This window comes from Drosophila yakuba, unplaced genomic scaffold, assembly GCF_016746365.2.
Source record: "Drosophila yakuba strain Tai18E2 unplaced genomic scaffold, Prin_Dyak_Tai18E2_2.1 Segkk11_quiver_pilon_scaf, whole genome shotgun sequence".
NCBI classification, from domain to species: Eukaryota; Metazoa; Arthropoda; class Insecta; order Diptera; family Drosophilidae; genus Drosophila; species Drosophila yakuba.
Window position 1 is genome coordinate 35784 of NW_025048784.1, and position 17543 is coordinate 53326.

General features: G+C 40.8%; 3 protein-coding genes across 7 annotated transcripts; 2 read left to right on the plus strand and 1 right to left on the minus strand.

Annotated features, from left to right (window-relative positions):
- The first annotated feature begins 269 nt into the window (after positions 1-269).
- LOC120322160 lies at positions 270-8733 on the plus strand. 3 transcript variants are annotated; one of them, XR_005561982.2, is made up of 6 exons: positions 270-559; positions 2673-3677; positions 3735-4126; positions 7592-7654; positions 7711-8038; positions 8093-8733. XR_005561982.2 is itself a non-coding variant. In XM_039377205.2 (5 exons), exons 3-5 carry the CDS (start codon positions 7930-7932, stop codon positions 8376-8378), a joined length of 333 nt encoding a protein of 110 aa, XP_039233139.1. In that variant the 5' UTR covers positions 4037-4126; positions 7592-7654; positions 7711-7929; the 3' UTR covers positions 8379-8733. The 3 variants fall into 3 exon arrangements, 1 of the variants encoding a protein (XP_039233139.1); XR_005561981.2 differs by having other exon boundaries at positions 271-559; positions 7711-8034; XM_039377205.2 differs by lacking the exons at positions 270-559; positions 2673-3677 and having other exon boundaries at positions 4037-4126; positions 7711-8034; positions 8093-8185; positions 8244-8733.
- On the minus strand, positions 3875-12686 carry LOC26534764. 2 transcript variants are annotated; one of them, XM_039377213.2, is made up of 4 exons: positions 12455-12686; positions 4323-4400; positions 4172-4264; positions 3875-4110 (listed from the first exon to the last, which is right to left on the minus strand). In XM_039377213.2, the coding sequence occupies exons 1-4, from the start codon at positions 12479-12481 to the stop codon at positions 3976-3978; spliced, it is 333 nt and encodes a 110-aa protein (XP_039233147.1). In that variant the 5' UTR covers positions 12482-12686; the 3' UTR covers positions 3875-3975. The 2 variants fall into 2 exon arrangements, with proteins under 2 accessions (XP_039233147.1, XP_039233148.1); XM_039377214.2 differs by lacking the exon at positions 12455-12686 and having other exon boundaries at positions 4095-4264; positions 4319-4570.
- LOC26534603 lies at positions 11166-16964 on the plus strand. 2 transcript variants are annotated; one of them, XM_039377207.2, is made up of 6 exons: positions 11166-11731; positions 11789-12202; positions 15821-15883; positions 15940-16263; positions 16322-16414; positions 16476-16964. In XM_039377207.2, exons 4-6 carry the CDS (start codon positions 16159-16161, stop codon positions 16608-16610), a joined length of 333 nt encoding a protein of 110 aa, XP_039233141.1. In that variant the 5' UTR covers positions 11166-11731; positions 11789-12202; positions 15821-15883; positions 15940-16158; the 3' UTR covers positions 16611-16964. The 2 variants fall into 2 exon arrangements, with proteins under 2 accessions (XP_039233141.1, XP_039233140.1); XM_039377206.2 differs by having other exon boundaries at positions 11167-11731; positions 11789-12180.
- The last annotated feature ends 579 nt before the right edge of the window (positions 16965-17543 follow it).

Consider the following 17543-nt stretch of genomic DNA (forward strand, 5'->3'; position numbering starts at 1 on the left):
ACAGTATAATATCGTTACGTCACAGCAACACGATAATGTTGCTACGTCTCGGCAGCACGTTAATGTTATCACGTCACAGCAACACGATAATGTCGCTGTCTTTCCGCAACATTCGATCTTTCCGCAACACGTTCATTTCTCAATGACACCGCAAATCCACGTTAATTCGCAAACGTATACTTATTCGTCACAGCCAAATTAATTCTCCGATTCCCCACGCTCATTTGGGACACTGTAACGCAACAAAGGCGCCTTTCGGCACATATTTACAGCCACACTATGATTTAAATCAATACAATACACATTCGTAACATCGTCAAAAAATAACGAAAATCCATATACCCCGATTCCGCCAAACTTCTTATACAAACGCGGCCCAACGGTATCTGAAAACATTAATAGTTCGTACGGAAGTATAAGTGAAATGGTATCTCTTCTCCCGGAATTCAACCCATCATCCATCAAGTCCTTAGATTCGCAACAATTCATTAGACTCCCTTCAAACCGCATATCGTTGGGATGATCGAAATCTAATATTTGCAGTTCAACACAAAAAAGGGTGAGTTAACCAATTCAACAATATCAACACACATCATCAACGGGATTAATGATTACGATTTTAAAAGGAAGATATCTAATAATTATATATCTTGTAACGACCTGTTAAGAGGTATTCTTGCCTATTCAGCGCATAACGAAATAAAGCATAATCACTTTAATATGTCTAGCAAACGTGATCCCAACGCTCATAAACAAAATATACAAGCGTTTCCAAAAAATGTTAGTATGCCACGCCCATTAGTTTGGGCGGTACCGAAAGGTGCTGGTGAGCAACGTTTGGCAGTAGTAGTGTATAAGCACAGATGGGTTTTTTATTTAAGGCATTTGATGTTGCATTTTTGCACTGTCTGCAACGTCCCCTTTCTCCAAAAACCACCCAATGTTCATAATGTTATCATAACTGTAGGATTGATCCGAAATTTGTACTTATTTGTTTGAAGAAACACTGTTTGAATATACTACTGAGCTTTCTCTTTCTGCATTTGTTGGTCGACTTCTCTTTTTATACCCGTTACTCGTAGAGTAAAAGGGTATACTAGATTCGTTGAAAAGTATGTAACAGGGAGAAGGAAGCGTTTCCGACCATATAAAGTATATATATTCTTGATCAGGATCAATAGCCGAGTCGATTTGGCCATGTCCGTCTGTCCATCCGTCTGTCCGTCCGTCTGTCTGTCCGTATGAACGTCGAGATCTCAGGAACTACAAAAGCTAGAAAGTTGAGATTAAGCATACAGACTCCAGGGACATAGACGCAGCGCAAGTTTGTCGAATCATGCTGCCACGCCCACTCTAACGCCCACGAACCGCCCAAAACTGCCACGCCCACACTTTTGAAAAATGTTTTGATATTTTTTCATTTTTGTATTAGTCTTGTAAATTTCTATCGATTTGCAAAAAAACTTTTTGTCACGCTTACTCTAACGCCCACAAACCGCCAAAAACTGTCAGTGTTGAAGACTCTCCTTCGCACTTCTACTAGCTGAGTAACGGGTATCAGATAGTCGGGAAACTCGACTATAGCGTTCTCTCTTGTTTTTTTTTGCAAATGGAGTTCATTAGCAATTTCCGATTGAAATTTTATAAAGGGAATATGTTTTTGCTTTGGGTTTAAAAAATTCTGATGTACCACTTTGTTGATCGGTGGCAAATTTTGTAGAGCTCCATTAGCATACCTGCCAAATCTACTTCACCCACGTATAAAGCAGCAATAACTGGCCTTGAAATATCAATGTAAGCTTTTTTTTTGGGCTCCAACGTTTGCATATTCCAACAGGCTGATAACCTGCAGATATTAGTTAAACAGGCGTATTATCAAACCGTTTTGCACACATAAGATAATGGTTAATTTCGCATTTCATATCAAAAGAACCAGTCCCGCGCTGTTTTAATTCCGCATCTGAGAGCAGTTGGCAATTTCTTAATAACGGTACCTGCTGCAAAGATTCCTATTTTCTTTAAGGATCAATTTTATCAAAGCAATTGTCAACAACATCGCAAAAGTCAGGCTCACAACCTTCAATCACTGTATCTTCCAGAAGGGCAAGCTTGATACTTTTTTCCTTTCAATAATTCCATCTAAACTCTTCTCCAGTACCATAGAAACAGAATTATTAACATTTCTTCTACTGCTTAAACATATCGCTGTCATTCAAGATTTTCTCAATCGAGGAAGAAAAATAATTGTTTATCCCCAACTCTGAATTTGCGAATATGGGGAGTGTATCAAGATCACGTTATCAAAAAATTCTAGCACTGAATCGGCAATATCCTGGTGTTACGATTTCATTTCCGGTGGTAAGGTACCCCCAGGTGTCGTAATTGAATACTTGTATCATGTTTTCAAAGAGATTAAAGAGAATCTCAAGAAAAACTGGGTATCTTACAATGTTACTAGGATTACGTCGTCCTTTCATGGGCCTCTTCAGTTTAGGGCACCTTTGTGCGGCAGCTTCCATTGAGATGATTGAGCTTTGGTTTCCACTTCATAACCATAAACCCACGATTCGTGACCACGACGCCACAGTCAACATTCGGAATGCATCCGCCCACTTAATTTTGTTTTTTACACAAAATTGGATACAGGTTCTTTGACCCATTTTTTTGAATAGGTAATAATCGAAGACGATCCAAAACACGTGCATGCAAATCAGCTGTCAACAATTAAGTGTACATTCAAAATGGCCCAGCTTGTCGGCATAAGGGATAGACAGGAGTACCAACATAACGCCACAAAAAAATCAAAATTCGCGAAAATTCAAAAATTCGCGATACTTTGCGAAATTCGGGAAATAATATGTATTTATTCTAAATCTACTATTAATTAGTTTGCAGGGGCGACGAGCGTGGGCGTGGTCGCATTTTTTTCACAAATTATCAATGCTATAACAATAAAATGTGTGAAGTTTAAACCATGTAACTCAATTTTTCGACTTTATGCCCAAAAATCTAATTCTGGACAATAGTGCAGTGGTTGTACGTACTAAATAGGTATTAAATGTTTCGATACTTCTACATTGCAGCCCTAATTACAATGTAACCCTAGACAAGAGCAAGTTATCGATAGGAAGGGAGCGAGTGTAGAGTCGAGAGTCAAGTGGAAAAGTTGTCAAAAGCGGTTGTTACTAAATCTAAATTTCGTCATAAGTCTATATAATTAAATGTTAAGCTATATTTTTTGTTTATATAAACCATATAAGCGGAAAACTTGCCCTAATGCTCGCTCATGATTCCATCCTGGACATGGCAACAAATGCCGCATGCATATACATTGCGCACAAGAACAATTCAGAGAACAGGCTGGTTACAAGCCCAGAAAGGCAAGGAGACAACAGAGGGCCGAGAAAAGCCTCCCTGCTGGTTGCACAAGCAATCGGCGACAAACGCCTTGGAATGGCACGGTCTATTCTCTGACTAGAGCTTCAAATTACCGCAAGCCGATATTGACGACCCAGAGAAAGCAGCTAACGGCTCGATCGCCCATTTCAAATCCAGGCGTCATCGGTGCTGTCAATCCAATATAAAAATTGTCTTTAAGTAGCCTGGGAGGCGAGAAGAGGAAGTCAGCAGGATGGTAAAACCTAAGCCACCGCTATACGCCGCGCTGAGCCCTAGTGGTAAGTTTTTGGTGTGATGAATTTCGTCGGCAGTTATTTATGTAATATTTTTATTAGGCTCGGCGATTGTTAAAAAGTTTAAAAGTTAAAAATTTTACTGAATCGAAGTTGCCAGAAGCAGTAACGTAGTGTAAAGCATCGTTCGGCGATGAATTCCCTACTTTCCTCATTGACATACAGCTCTATCACGATGTTGTCGCAGAACTGAGGGACCTGCCGCTCCACATCATTGCAGTCTAGGGTGGAGCGATTGACCACGGCCCACTTGTCGGTGTTTAGGCCCGGGTTCTGCGACTCCTCACGTCCTCAGGAAGCCGAAGAACTCGATTAAGGGCTGGCAGGAGTGCGGCGGGCACATACCATGGACGGCTGACATGACCCATTGGGCGGTTTCCTCATCCTCGCAGACCACTAGCATGCTGGAGTCGAACGTCTGCGGATAGATACTCGTAAGGCCCACAGTATTAAAAAGTATGTATGTACCATGTATGCACCATGTTAGCTAAGGTTGAGGTATGAAGCCTATGGTGGCAAACAGCAGCGCCAGATGAAATCCCCGTTACAAGTAAGAAGAACAGCGCGGCATTCTGTGGCGAGTTCTTGGTTAGACGGGTCGAATAAAGGAAAATAAGAAGTTTAACCTACGCATCGGCGTCGGTTGGCGTTCACAATTAGGGCAACGGTGTCCACACCGTCCGCGTCCGAACTCTGGTTTGTTATCACCAGACCGTATCGCCGGTTCTCGGGCATTGTGTTCGCATACGGCGGCCAAGTATCCCTCTTTCCCTTTAATTTTTGGGGGAATTGGTTCGAGTAAGAATACTCGCAGTGAACTGTGGTCCAGAAATCGATTTTTATACCCGTTTCTCGTAGAGTAAAAGGGTATACTAGATTCGTTGAAAAGTATGTAACAGGCAGAAGGAAGCGTTTCCGACCATATAAAGTATATATATATTCTTGATCAGGATCAATACCCGAGTCGATCTGGCCAGGTCCGTCTGTCCGTATGAACGTCGAGATCTCAGGAACTATAAAAGCTAGAAAGTGCACACTCCATATAGAGGCAGCGCAAGTTTGTTGACCCATGTTCTCACGACCACCCTAAAGCCCACAAACCGCACAAAACTGCCACGCCCACACTTTTAAACAAGAGAGAACGCTACAGTCGAGTTCCCCGACTATCTGATGTTACTCAGATAGTGGAAGTGCGTGAAAGAGTTTTCAACGCTGACAGTTTTTGGCGGTTTGTGGGCGTTAGAGTGGGCTTGGCAAAAAGTTTTTGGCAAATCGATAGAAATTTATAAGACCAATACAAAAATGAAAAAATATCAAAACACTTTTCAAAAGTGTGGGCGTGGCAGCTTTGGGCGGTTTGTGGGCGTTAGAGTGGGCGTGGAAACATGAATCGACAAACTTGCGCTGCTTCTATGTCTTGGGAGTCTGTATGCTTAATCTCAACTTTCTAGATTTTGTAGTTCCTGAGATCTCGACGTTCATACGGACAGACAGACAGACGAACAGACAGACGGACATGGCCAGATCGACTCGGCTATTGATCCTGATCAAGAATATATATACTTTATATTGTCGGAAACGCTTCCTTCTGCCTGTTACATACTTTTCAACGAATCTAGTATACCCTTTTACTCTACGAGTAACGGGTATAAAAATGAGTTGATATTTTCTAAAATTTTTGTTAGTCTTGAAAATTTCCATCGATTTGCTTAAAATCGTTTGGCCACGCTCACCCTTACTCCCACAAATTTTAAAAAATGTTTTGATATTTTTCCAGTTTTGTATTGGTCTTGTAAATTTCTATCGATCTACAAAAAAACTTTTTGCCACGCCCACTCTAACGCCCACAAACCATCAAAATCTGTCAGTGTTGAAGACTCTCCTTCGCACTTCCACTAGCTGAGTAACGGGTATCAGATAGTCGGGGACTCGACACTGCAAATCGTACTACACGTAATACCTCTTTTGAGAAATACTAGACAATAATGGATCCGAGAAATCTACAGCTCTATGAAATATATCAGTTGCGACAATTGAATGTGACAATCTATCTTTCTTGTAAGCTATGTTGCAAGCTTGAGAAGCCTATGTATCCTAGTAGAACCAAGCTCGAATTATTAATCTGGTAATCGTGAACCAATATTTTATGAATTATTCCATATTTTGTTTTCAAAAGAGTCTATAATTTTTATGGGAAGAAGAAGTGACAAAAATTGAGTGATCTGAAAGCTGTTTGCCAGGTGTTTCGGTAGTAAACTTCTGCTTGTATATTGAATGACCCGTTGAACCATCAAATCCATAGCTGCATATTAGTTTCAGAACTGTTTGAGAACTGATTTAAAACATCAGCCTGCATTTTAATAATTCTGTACGCAGTATGATCCAAAAGGTTTTGTAATGATACTTGGGCACAGGTTTCTGTTACGTTTATATTTACAGGACGGCATTGTAATTTAGAATCCATTACTAGACTATAGTAGTTTGGATAAATGTTACTGTGGCGACTTGTATTCATAAATCTAGTGGTCATGTATTGCTGTTTTGTAAGAGAATTTTCTAGAAGGAAAGCTTTATCGGGAGCAAGTAGAATGGGTTTTTGTATACCAAATTGCTTTCTCGATTCAGATGATTATTCGGGTGTTGTTATGGTTTTCTTAAGAATAAAAGCCGTTCCTTCCTGCTTTGTTTCTGCGCAGAGAGTGCTGCAGCATGTGCAAGAAGATTTGCATCACAATTATTTTCATCTGCAAGCTCAGATGCAAATTTCCTTTTTAATCTTGTGCCCGCATTTGTATAAGACGTCCATTGCTGTGGTGTCTTGCAGGTTTCATCGAGTGTAATTGATATTTTAGACGCCAGCCAGACATAAATCGTTCAAGCATGTAGTTATATTTGGAAAGATACTTACAAATGTAACTATAAAAATTACTGATTTTTTTTGTCTATTTCCTTTAAGATCTTGGATTCCAAAGCATTTTTATTAATCTTGGTGTACAGGGTGGGCCATCTACTTGTGACCCGTGTGATTCGTAAATAAAATTGTTAAGGAAAAGACAATTTGTTAATTTTGCACAGGCATTTATTTTAATTCAAGGAGATTAATATTATTAACATCTAAAATATTATTTGGATCATGTGCTCGCCTTTTTCCCTGATGACGAAATTGGCTCTTTGTTCGGCAGTTTTCATCACTTTCTCGAGCGTAGCTTTAGGTATGGCCGCTATTTCACGTTCGATGTTCGCCTTGAGTTGAGTTAAAGTCCTTGGCTTGTTGATGTACACTTTAGAGTTCAAAAATCCCCACAAATAAAAGTCGGGTGGCGTTAGATCGGGCCATCTTGTTGGAACCAGAAGTTATGCATTCGCTTTCTACGCACAATTGGCATCAAAAGTGGCTTCGATTGATCGTTGGTGGAGTGTAGTTATCCATAGTAATGACTACTTGAAATGAAGAATCAGATGTGGTATGACGTTGGTCGATTTGACAATGTATGTCAAAGTTATTAAGAGTTGTCGTGGGTCACATTTAGATGGCCCACCCTGTATATCCAGTCCAATACACATTGAATTTTTCGATTGTTTCTGCGCCATATTTCGAAAAGTTGCCTATATATTACCAAATAGTGAGAAAAGGGGGACAAATAAGGATGAGTTTTCGATTTGTGGCTAAAGACAACACACACAAGTACAATCTGGACAAATTAGTTGCTTTCAGCATGGAACAGCTTATTAGTTATATGCCACGAAAAAACGGAGAACGCATGTTAGTATTCTAAAAAATAATACACATAAATTGGAAGATGACTTTTCATAATTAAGTTGAATTTTCTGGACCAATTTTACACGTGTGGCACAATATAAAGCAACTAAATATTTTATTTCATTTTCTTTCTTTTCAGAAATCAGCTGTTCGCTAGCACACTTTTAAAAGCTGTCAACAAGTTTTGTTGCCACTTTTCAAGGTTTGAATTAAAATTTTTTATTAATGTATGATTTATTTAATTTAGAATTAAAATAGATATATTAACATCGAAAACTCGACTTTACGCCAAAAAAATCGATTTCTGGACCACAGTTCACTGCGAGTATTCTTACTCGAACCGATTCCCACACAAATAATGGCGTGCAAGTCGGAGCCGAGGACCAGCAGCAGCGCAGTGGAGCAACTGGTGGAGTGCAAAAATAGGAAAATAGGAATTGCAGAAGGCGGGATACTTGGCCGCCGTATGCGAACACAATGCCCGAGAACCGGCGATACGGTCTGGTGATAACAAACCAGAGTTCGGACGCGGACGGTGTGGACACCGTTGCCCTAATTGTGAACGCCAACCGACGCCGATGCGTAGGTTAAACTTCTTATTTTCCTTTATTCGACCCGTCTAACCAAGAACTCGCCACAGAATGCCGCGCTGTTCTTCTTACTTGTAACGGGGATTTCATCTGGCGCTGCTGTTTGCCACCATAGGCTTCATACCTCAACCTTAGCTAACATGGTGCATACATGGTACATACATACATAATACTGTGGGCCTTACGAGTATCTATCCGCAGACGTTCGACTCCAGCATGCTAGTGGTCTGCGAGGATGAGGAAACCGCCCAATGGGTCATGTCAGCCGTCCATGGTATGTGCCCGCCGCACTCCTGCCAGCCCTTAATCGAGTTCTTCGGCCTCCTGAGGACGTGAGGAGTCGCAGAACCCGGGCCTAAACACCGACAAGTGGGCCGTGGTCAATCGCTCCACCCTAGACTGCAATGATGTGGAGCGGCAGGTCCCTCAGTTCTGCGACAACATCGTGATAGAGCTGTATGTCAATGAGGAAAGTTGGGAATTCATCGCCGAACGATGCTTTAAACTACGTTACTGCTTCTGGCAACATCGATTCAGTTTTGATTGCTAGGACGTTTTTGGGTTTTCCAAATTATTTGTTAATATTTTTTGGCTATTTACTCGAAATAGTAAAATTTTATGAAATTAGAAAAGTAAACGTGAATAAAAGTTATTAAAAAAAAAAATATGGCGGCTTCGCGGCAACTGCATATCTGACCGAGTAATTTCTCTGGCATTGATTAAGTTTCTTGCACATGTAAGAGATAGGAACTTTGACACCTTCGTCATTTATCTGCATAAGCACGCCACCAACGCCGGTGCGACTGGCGTCGCAGTGGATATAATACGGCCGTTGAAAATATGGGGTACGTAACACTGGAACATTACAAAGCTGCTTTTTATACCCGTTACTCGTAGAGTAAAAGGGTATAAGGGTATCAGGAACTACAAAAGCTAGAAAGTTGAGATTAAGCATACAGACTCCAGAGATATAGACGCAGCGCAAGTTTGTCGATTCATGTTGCCACGCCCACTCTAACGCCCACAAACCGCCCAAAACTGCCACGCCCACACTTTTGAAAAATGTTGTGATATTTTTTCATTTTTGTATTGGTCTTGTAAATTTCTATCGATTTGCCAAAAAACTTTTTGCCACGCCCAGTCTAACGCCCACAAACCGCCCAAAGCTGCTACTCACACACTTTTGAAAAATGTTTTGATATTTTTTCATTTTTGTATTAGTCTTGTAAATTTTTATCGATTTAAAATAAAACTTTCTGCCACGCCCACTATAACGCCTACAAACCGCCAAAAACTGTGTTTAAGACTCTCCTTCTCCTCGTTGAGAGCGCGTTGGTAAGACCAAATGGCATTACGGTGAAGTGGTAGAGAGGTCTACCTGGTACCGTAAAAGCTGTTTTATCACGCGAACTTGTCTCTACTGGGCAACCGGCTTTGGCAACCGGCTTTGGCAACCGGCTTAGGATGCCATCTATGATGGGCATTGGATAAGCATCCTTGCGTGTCACTTGGTTCACCTTTCGGCTATCTATACATAATCGCACTTTTAGATGTTAGTCTTAATTACTGTATGTTTATTAAATTTAATGTTTAACGAAATCATGAGCAACTAAACATTTCCTTTACCAACTCTACTGATGACTCCACGGTCGTAAGGTTTCAATTTTATAAAGGAAATTCTGATGTACCACTTTATTGATCGGTGGCAAATTTTGTAGAGCTCCATTAGCATACCTGCCAAATCTACTTCACCCACGTATAAAGCAGCAATAACTGGCTTTGAAATATCAATGTAAGCTTTTTTTTTTTGGCTCCAACGTTTGCATATTCCAACAGGCTGATAACCTGCATATATTAGTTAAACAGGCGTATTATCAAACCGTTTTGCACACATAAGATAATGGTTAATTTCGCATTTCATATCAAAAGAACCAGTCCCGCGCTGTTTTAATTCCGCATCTGAGAGCAGTTGGCAATTTCTTAATAACGGTACCTGCTGCAAAGATTCCTATTTTCTTTAAGGATCAATTTTATCAAAGCAATTGTCAACAACATCGCAAAAGTCAGGCTCACAACCTTCAATCACTGTATCTTCCAGAAGGGCAAGCTTGATACTTTTTTCCTTTCAATAATTCCATCTAAACTCTTCTCCAGTACCATAGAAACAGAATTATTAACATTTCTTCTATTGCTTAAGCATATCGCTGTCATTCAAGATTTACTCAATCGAGGAAGAAAAAGAAGTGTTAATCCCCAACGCTGAATTTGCGAATAGGGGGAGTGTATCAAGATCGCGTTATCAAAAAATTCTAACATTGAAACGGCAATATCCTGGTGTTACGATTTCATTTCCGGTGGTAAGGTACCCCCAGGTGTCGTAATTGAATACTTGTATCATGTCTTCAAAGAGATTAAAGAGAATCTCAAGAAAAACTGGGCATCTTACAATGTTACTAGGATTACGTCGTCCTTTCATGGGCCTCTTCAGTTTAGGGCACCTTTGTGCGGCAGCTTCCATTGAGATGATTGAGCTTTGGTTTCCACTTCATAACCATAAACCCACGATTCGTCACCCCGACGCCACAGTCAACATTCATCCTCACATTCAACATGCATCCGCCCACTTAATTTTGTTTTTTACACAAAATTGGATACTGGTTCTTTGACCCATTTTTTTTGAATAGGTAATAATCGAAGACGATCCAAAACACGTGCATGCAAATCAGCTGTCAACAATTAAGTGTACATTCAAAATGGCCCAGCTTGTCGGCATAAGGGATAGACAGGAGTACCAACATAACGCCACAAAAAAATCAAAATTCGCGAAAATTCAAAAATTCGCGATACTTTGCGAAATTCGGGAAATAATATGTATTTATTCTAAATCTACTATTAATTAGTTTGCAGGGGCGACGAGCGTGGGCGTGGTCGCATTTTTTTCACAAATTATCAATGCTATAACAATAAAATGTGTGAAGTTTAAACCATGTAACTCAATTTTTCGACTTTATGCCCAAAAATCTAATTCTGGACAATAGTGCAGTGGTTGTACGTACTAAACAGGTATTAAATGTTTCGATACTTCTACATTGCAGCCCTAATTACAATGTAACCCTAGACAAGAGCAAGTTATCGATAGGAAGGGAGCGAGTGTAGAGTCGAGAGTCAAGTGGAAAAGTTGTCAAAAGCGGTTGTTACTAAATCTAAATTTCGTCATAAGTCTATATAATTAAATGTTAAGCTATATTTTTTGTTTATATAAACCATATAAGCGGAAAACTTGCCCTAATGCTCGCTCATGATTCCATCCTGGACATGGCAACAAATGCCGCATGCATATACATTGCGCACAAGAACAATTCAGAGAACAGGCTGGTTACAAGCCCAGAAAGGCAAGGAGACAACAGAGGGCCGAGAAAAGCCTCCCTGCTGGTTGCACAAGCAATCGGCGACAAACGCCTTGGAATGGCACGGTCTATTCTCTGACTAGAGCTTCAAATTACCGCAAGCCGATATTGACGACCCAGAGAAAGCAGCTAACGGCTCGATCGGCCATTTCAAATCTAGGCGTCATCGGTGCTGTCAATCCAATATAAAAATTGTCTTTAAGTAGCCTGGGAGGCGAGAAGAGGAAGTCAGCAGGATGGTAAAACCTAAGCCACCGCTATACGCCGCGCTGAGCCCTAGTGGTAAGTTTTTGGTGTGATGAATTTCGTCGGCAGTTATTTATGTAATATTTTTATTAGGCTCGGCGATTGTTAAAAAGTTTAAAAGTTAAAAATTTTACTGAATCGAAGTTGCCAGAAGCAGTAACGTAGTGTAAAGCATCGTTCGGCGATGAATTCCCTACTTTCCTCATTGACATACAGCTCTATCACGATGTTGTCGCAGAACTGAGGGACCTGCCGCTCCACATCATTGCAGTCTAGGGTGGAGCGATTGACCACGGCCCACTTGTCGGTGTTTAGGCCCGGGTTCTGCGACTCCTCACGTCCTCAGGAAGCCGAAGAACTCGATTAAGGGCTGGCAGGAGTGCGGCGGGCACATACCATGGACGGCTGACATGACCCATTGGGCGGTTTCCTCATCCTCGCAGACCACTAGCATGCTGGAGTCGAACGTCTGCGGATAGATACTCGTAAGGCCCACAGTATTAAAAAGTATGTATGTACCATGTATGCACCATGTTAGCTAAGGTTGAGGTATGAAGCCTATGGTGGCAAACAGCAGCGCCAGATGAAATCCCCGTTACAAGTAAGAAGAACAGCGCGGCATTCTGTGGCGAGTTCTTGGTTAGACGGGTCGAATAAAGGAAAATAAGAAGTTTAACCTACGCATCGGCGTCGGTTGGCGTTCACAATTAGGGCAACGGTGTCCACACCGTCCGCGTCCGAACTCTGGTTTGTTATCACCAGACCGTATCGCCGGTTCTCGGGCATTGTGTTCGCATACGGCGGCCAAGTATCCCGCCTTCTGCAATTCCTATTTTCCTATTTTTGCACTCCACCAGTTGCTCCACTGCGCTGCTGCTGGTCCTCGGCTCCGACTTGCACGCCATTATTTGTGTGGGAATCGGTTCGAGTAAGAATACTCGCAGTGAACTGTGGTCCAGAAATCGATTTTTATACCCGTTTCTCGTAGAGTAAAAGGGTATACTAGATTCGTTGAAAAGTATGTAACAGGCAGAAGGAAGCGTTTCCGAACATATAAAGTATATATATTCTTGATCAGGATCAATACCCGAGTCGATCTGGTCATGTCCGTCTGTCCGTATGAACGTCGAGATCTCAGGAACTATAAAAGCTAGAAATTGCACACTCCATATAGAGGCAGCGCAAGTTTGTTGACTCATGTTTTCACGACCACCCTAAAGCCCACAAACCGCTCAAAGCTGCCACGCCCACACTTTTAAACAAGAGAGAACGCTATAGTCGAGTTCCCCGACTATCTGATACCCGTCACTCAGATTGTGGAAGTGCGGGAAAGAGTTTTCAACGCTGACAGTTTTTGGCGGTTTGTGGGCGTTAGAGTGGGCTTGGTAAAAAGTTTTTTTGCAAATCGATAGAAATTTACAAGACTAATACAAAAATTAAAAAATATCAAAACATTTTTCAAAAGTGTGGGCGTGGCAGCTTTGGGCGGTTTGTGGGCGTGGCAAAAAGTGTTTTGGCAAATCGAAAGAAATTTACAAGACCAATACAAAAATGAAAAAATATCAAAACATTTTTCAAAAGTGTGGGCGTGGCAGTTTTGGGCGGTTTGTGGGCGTTAGAGTGGGCGTGGCAACATGAATCGACAAACTTGCGCTGCTTCTATGTCTTGGGAGTCTGTATGCTTAATCTCAACTTTCTAGATTTTGTAGTTCCTGAGATCTCGACGTTCATACGGACAGACAGACGGACGAACGGACAGACGGACATGGCCAGATCGACTCGGCTATTGATCCTGATCAAGAATATATATACTTTATATTGTCAGAAACGCTTCCTTCTGCCTGTTACATACTTTTCAACGAATCTAGTATACTAGTTTACTCTAGGAGTAACGGGTATAAAAATGAGTTGATATTTTCTCAAATTTTTGTTAGTCTTAAAAATTTCCATCGATTTGCTTAAAATCGCAAATTTTAAAAAATGTTTTGGTATTTTTCAGTTTTGTATTGGTCTTGTAAATTTCTATCGATCTACAAAAAAACTTTTTGCCACGCCCACTCTAACGCCCACAAACCATCAAAATCTGTCAGTGTTGAAGACTCTCCTTCGCACTTCCACTAGCTGAGTAACGGGTATCAGATAGTCGGGGACTCGACACTGCAATACGTACTACACGTAATACCTCTTTTGAGAAATACTAGACAATAATGGATCCGAGAAATCTACAGCTCTATGAAATATATCAGTTGCGACAATTGAATGTGACAATCTATCTTTCTTGTAAGCTATGTTGCAAGCTTGAGAAGCCTATGTATCCTAGTAGAACCAAGCTCGAATTATTAATCTGGTAATCGTGAACCAATATTTTATGAATTATTCCATATTTTGTTTTCAAAAGAGTCTATAATTTTTATGGGAAGAAGAAGTGACAAAAATTGAGTGATCTGAAAGCTGTTTGCCAGGTGTTTCGGTAGTAAACTTCTGCTTGTATATTGAATGACCCGTTGAACCATCAAATCCATAGCTGCATATTAGTTTCAGAACTGTTTGAGAACTGATTTAAAACATCAGCCTGCATTTTAATAATTCTGTACGCAGTATGATCCAAAAGGTTTTGTAATGATACTTGGGCACAGGTTTCTGTTACGTTTATATTTACAGGACGGCATTGTAATTTAGATTCCATTACTAGACTATAGTAGTTTGGATAAATGTTACTGTGGCGACTTGTATTCATAAATCTAGTGTTCATGTATTGCTGTTTTGTAAGAGAATTTTCTAGAAGGAAAGCTTTATCGGGAGCAAGTAGAATGGGTTTTTGTATACCAAATTGCTTTCTCGATTCAGATGATTATTCGGGTGTTGTTATGGTTTTCTTAAGAATAAAAGCCGTTCCTTCCTGCTTTGTTTCTGCGCAGAGAGTGCTGCAGCATGTGCAAGAAGATTTGCATCACAATTATTTTCATCTGCAAGCTCAGATGCAAATTTCCTTTTTAATCTTGTGCCCGCATTTGTATAAGACGTCCATTGCTGTGGTGTCTTGCTGGTTTCATCGAGTGTAATTGATATTTTAGACGCCAGCCAGACATAAATCGTTCAAGCATGTAGTTATATTTGGAAAGATACTTACAAATGTAACTATAAAAATTACTGATTTTTTTTGTCTATTTCCTTTAAGATCTTGGATTCCAAAGCATTTTTATTAATCTTGGTGTACAGGGTGGGCCATCTACTTGTGACCCGTGTGATTCGTAAATAAAATTGTTAAGAAAAAGACAATTTGTTAATTTTGCACAGGCATTTATTTTAATTCAAGGAGATTAATATTATTAACATCTAAAATATTATTTGGATCATGTGCTCGCCTTTTTCCCTGATGACGAAATTGGCTCTTTGTTCGGCAGTTTTCATCACTTTCTCGAGCGTAGCTTTAGGTATGGCCGCTATTTCACGTTCGATGTTCGCCTTGAGTTGAGTTAAAGTCCTTGGCTTGTTGATGTACACTTTAGAGTTCAAAAATCCCCACAAATAAAAGTCGGGTGGCGTTAGATCGGGCCATCTTGTTGGAACCAGAAGTTATGCATTCGCTTTCTACGCACAATTGGCATCAAAAGTGGCTTCGATTGATCGTTGGTGGAGTGTAGTTATCCATAGTAATGACTACTTGAAATGAAGAATCAGATGTGGTATGACGTTGGTCGATTTGACAATGTATGTCAAAGTTATTAAGAGTTGTCGTGGGTCACATTTAGATGGCCCACCCTGTATATCCAGTCCAATACACATTGAATTTTTCGATTGTTTCTGCGCCATATTTCGAAAAGTTGCGTAAAATTGCGTCCAAATAGTGAGAAAAGGGGGACAAATAAGGATGAGTTTTCGATTTGTGGCTAAAGACAACACACACAAGTACAATCTGGACAAATTAGTTGCTTTCAGCATGGAACAGCTTATTAGTTATATGCCACGAAAAAACGGAGAACGCATGTTAGTATTCTAAAAAATAATACACATAAATTGGAAGATGACTTTTCATAATTAAGTTGAATTTTCTGGACCATTTTTACACGTGTGGCACAATGTATAAAGCAACTAAATATTTTATTTCATTTTCTTTCTTTTCAGAAATCAGCTGTTCGCTAGCACACTTTTAAAAGCTGTCAACAAGTTTTGTTGCCACTTTTCAAGGTTTGAATTAAAATTTTTTATTAATGTATGATTTATTTAATTTAGAATTAAAATAGATATATTAACATCGAAAACTCGACTTTACGCCAAGAAAATCGATTTCTGGACCACAGTTCACTGCGAGTATTCTTACTCGAACCAATTCCCACACAAATAATGGCGTGCAAGTCGGAGCCGAGGACCAGCAGCAGCGCAGTGGAGCAACTGGTGGAGTGCAAAAATAGGAAAATAGGAATTGCAGAAGGCGGGATACTTGGCCGCCGTATGCGAACACAATGCCCGAGAACCGGCGATACGGTCTGGTGATAACAAACCAGAGTTCGGACGCGGACGGTGTGGACACCGTTGCCCTAATTGTGAACGCCAACCGACGCCGATGCGTAGGTTAAACTTCTTATTTTCCTTTATTCGACCCGTCTAACCAAGAACTCGCCACAGAATGCCGCGCTGTTCTTCTTACTTGTAACGGGGATTTCATCTGGCGCTGCTGTTTGCCACCATAGGCTTCATACCTCAACCTTAGCTAACATGGTGCATACATGGTACATACATACTTTTTAATACTGTGGGCCTTACGAGTATCTATCCGCAGACGTTCGACTCCAGCATGCTAGTGGTCTGCGAGGATGAGGAAACCGCCCAATGGGTCATGTCAGCCGTCCATGGTATGTGCCCGCCGCACTCCTGCCAGCCCTTAATCGAGTTCTTCGGCCTCCTGAGGACGTGAGGAGTCGCAGAACCCGGGCCTAAACACCGACAAGTGGGCCGTGGTCAATCGCTCCACCCTAGACTGCAATGATGTGGAGCGGCAGGTCCCTCAGTTCTGCGACAACATCGTGATAGAGCTGTATGTCAATGAGGAAAGTTGGGAATTCATCGCCGAACGATGCTTTAAACTACGTTACTGCTTCTGGCAACATCGATTCAGTTTTGATTGCTAGGACGTTTTTGGGTTTTCCAAATTATTTGTTAATATTTTTTGGCTATTTACTCGAAATAGTAAAATTTTATGAAATTAGAAAAGTAAACGTGAATAAAAGTTATTAAAAAAAAAAAATATGGCGGCTTCGCGGCAACTGCATTTCTGACCGAGTAATTTCTCTGGCATTGATTAAGTTTCTTGCACATGTAAGAGATAGGAACTTTGACACCTTCGTCATTTATCTGCATAAGCACGCCACCAACGCCGGTGCGACTGGCGTCGCAGTGGATATAATACGGCCGTTGAAAATATGGGGTACGTAACACTGGGACATTACAAAGCTGCTTTTTTTAATTCTCAAAAGCTTCGTTAGCTGCCTTGGACCAATTAAAACGTAGTGTTTCTTTCAACGCAACCGTTAAAGGTGCTGAGACAGAAGCATAATTTCGAAGAAGCGAAATTTCTGGTACCACCCAGTCATACCCAGGAATCGTCGCAATTGCTTAATACATTTAGGAACAGGATAATCTACGATAGTGTAGCGAACTACGAGTATATCTTCCCCGAGCAGATGGAAATTGCAGTTGGGCGATCAAGCACGCGCTGGTTCCGGCTACCAATTCTCGGTAGAGTAAAGGGGGGGAATATTTGACATCGCGACTACATGCTCGTCTCGTATCACACTCTTATTTATTTTGCGTGCTTTGGAATTGATCTCCACAAAAAAACTAAAGGACT

What these genes read in the sequence shown, in the direction of transcription:
- LOC120322160 (XM_039377205.2), top strand. Translation starts at nt 7,930, where the DNA reads ATGCCCGAGAACCGGCGATACGGTCTGGTGATAACAAACCAGAGTTCG. An exon ending in ACGCCAACCGACGCCGATGC is followed by an intron (nt 8,035 to 8,092) that starts GTAGGTTAAACT and finishes AACTCGCCACAG; the next exon opens with AATGCCGCGCTGTTCTTCTT. An exon ending in CCTCAACCTTAGCTAACATG is followed by an intron (nt 8,186 to 8,243) that starts GTGCATACATGG and finishes ATCTATCCGCAG; the next exon opens with ACGTTCGACTCCAGCATGCT.
- LOC26534764 (XM_039377213.2), bottom strand. Translation starts at nt 12,481, where the DNA reads ATGCCCGAGAACCGGCGATACGGTCTG. An exon ending in AGAACCGGCGATACGGTCTG is followed by an intron (nt 4,401 to 12,454) that starts GTGATAACAAAC and finishes CGATACGGTCTG; the next exon opens with GTGATAACAAACCAGAGTTC. An exon ending in ACGCCAACCGACGCCGATGC is followed by an intron (nt 4,265 to 4,322) that starts GTAGGTTAAACT and finishes AACTCGCCACAG; the next exon opens with AATGCCGCGCTGTTCTTCTT.
- LOC26534603 (XM_039377207.2), top strand. Translation starts at nt 16,159, where the DNA reads ATGCCCGAGAACCGGCGATACGGTCTGGTGATAACAAACCAGAGTTCG. An exon ending in ACGCCAACCGACGCCGATGC is followed by an intron (nt 16,264 to 16,321) that starts GTAGGTTAAACT and finishes AACTCGCCACAG; the next exon opens with AATGCCGCGCTGTTCTTCTT. An exon ending in CCTCAACCTTAGCTAACATG is followed by an intron (nt 16,415 to 16,475) that starts GTGCATACATGG and finishes ATCTATCCGCAG; the next exon opens with ACGTTCGACTCCAGCATGCT.